The sequence below is a fragment of the Trachymyrmex septentrionalis genome, unplaced genomic scaffold, assembly GCF_001594115.1.
Source record: "Trachymyrmex septentrionalis isolate Tsep2-gDNA-1 unplaced genomic scaffold, Tsep1.0 scaffold73, whole genome shotgun sequence".
In the NCBI taxonomy this organism is placed as follows: Eukaryota; Metazoa; Arthropoda; class Insecta; order Hymenoptera; family Formicidae; genus Trachymyrmex; species Trachymyrmex septentrionalis.
In genome coordinates this window covers 1,830,524-1,831,216 of record NW_017305916.1, presented here as the reverse complement: position 1 = coordinate 1,831,216, position 693 = coordinate 1,830,524, and the positions used below count along the sequence as shown (strand labels likewise).

Genomic DNA, 693 nt, shown 5'->3' with positions numbered 1-693 from the left:
ACCAAACTGTTATTATTATGAATTTTATTATTACATTTGAATTTTAATTATTTAAGTCATATAAATAGCTGTTATGTATAATATAATAATTAAGAGTGAAAGCATTGACAATGAATTTATGACAAGAAAAGTGTATAAATCTATTGTCGCAACAGATTATTCTATTAATGACGAGGGAGGGGAGAGAGAGAATATTATATAAATATATATGTGTACATATATATATATATATAGTATACATAAATAATCAGTGATTGATAAGCTTGCAAATTTAATGTAAAATAAGGACTTTGATACGGAAATAATGAAAATATTTAAATTAATTTACGCACGTCATGTTCACCTCGCTTCATTAAAATCCAGTTGCAATCCAGCTGATGATTTGCTTGAACATGATATCGACCATCAGTCCAAAGTACTGCCTTGTCAATAGTGACTATAGCTATTCCAGCACTTCCGTGGAATCCAGTAAGAAATTCTCTTCTCATATCGTGTGGATCCACAGCTTCGCTCTATATAAAAACAATTTGTTTTATTAATAAAAGAATAATAAATTAATAGATATTAATATAATAGCCAAAGGCTAGTAATATTAATTGTAATAATTTGAAAAAGAATTTTTATATTTAATGAACATTAAAATATGATAAAGTTAAATATTTAAACTTAAATCGATGTTCCCCAATTTCTTCG

At 26.1% G+C, this 693-nt stretch overlaps 1 protein-coding gene across 2 annotated transcripts in view; it reads right to left on the bottom strand.

Moving 5' to 3' along the window:
- LOC108753919 (xaa-Pro aminopeptidase 1-like) overlaps window positions 1-693 on the bottom strand; it is a 35,861-nt gene that overhangs the window by 5,189 nt on the left and 29,979 nt on the right. The window contains exon 1 of one of the 2 annotated variants that reach the window (XM_018495907.1): window positions 333-505. The exons of the other annotated variant lie outside the window; for it this stretch is intronic. Within the exon in view, the coding sequence (XP_018351409.1) occupies window positions 333-488 (156 nt within the window). The 5' untranslated portion in view covers window positions 489-505. Of the gene's footprint in view, window positions 1-332; window positions 506-693 lie in introns of those variants that run through there. 2 annotated transcript variants of the gene reach the window in all.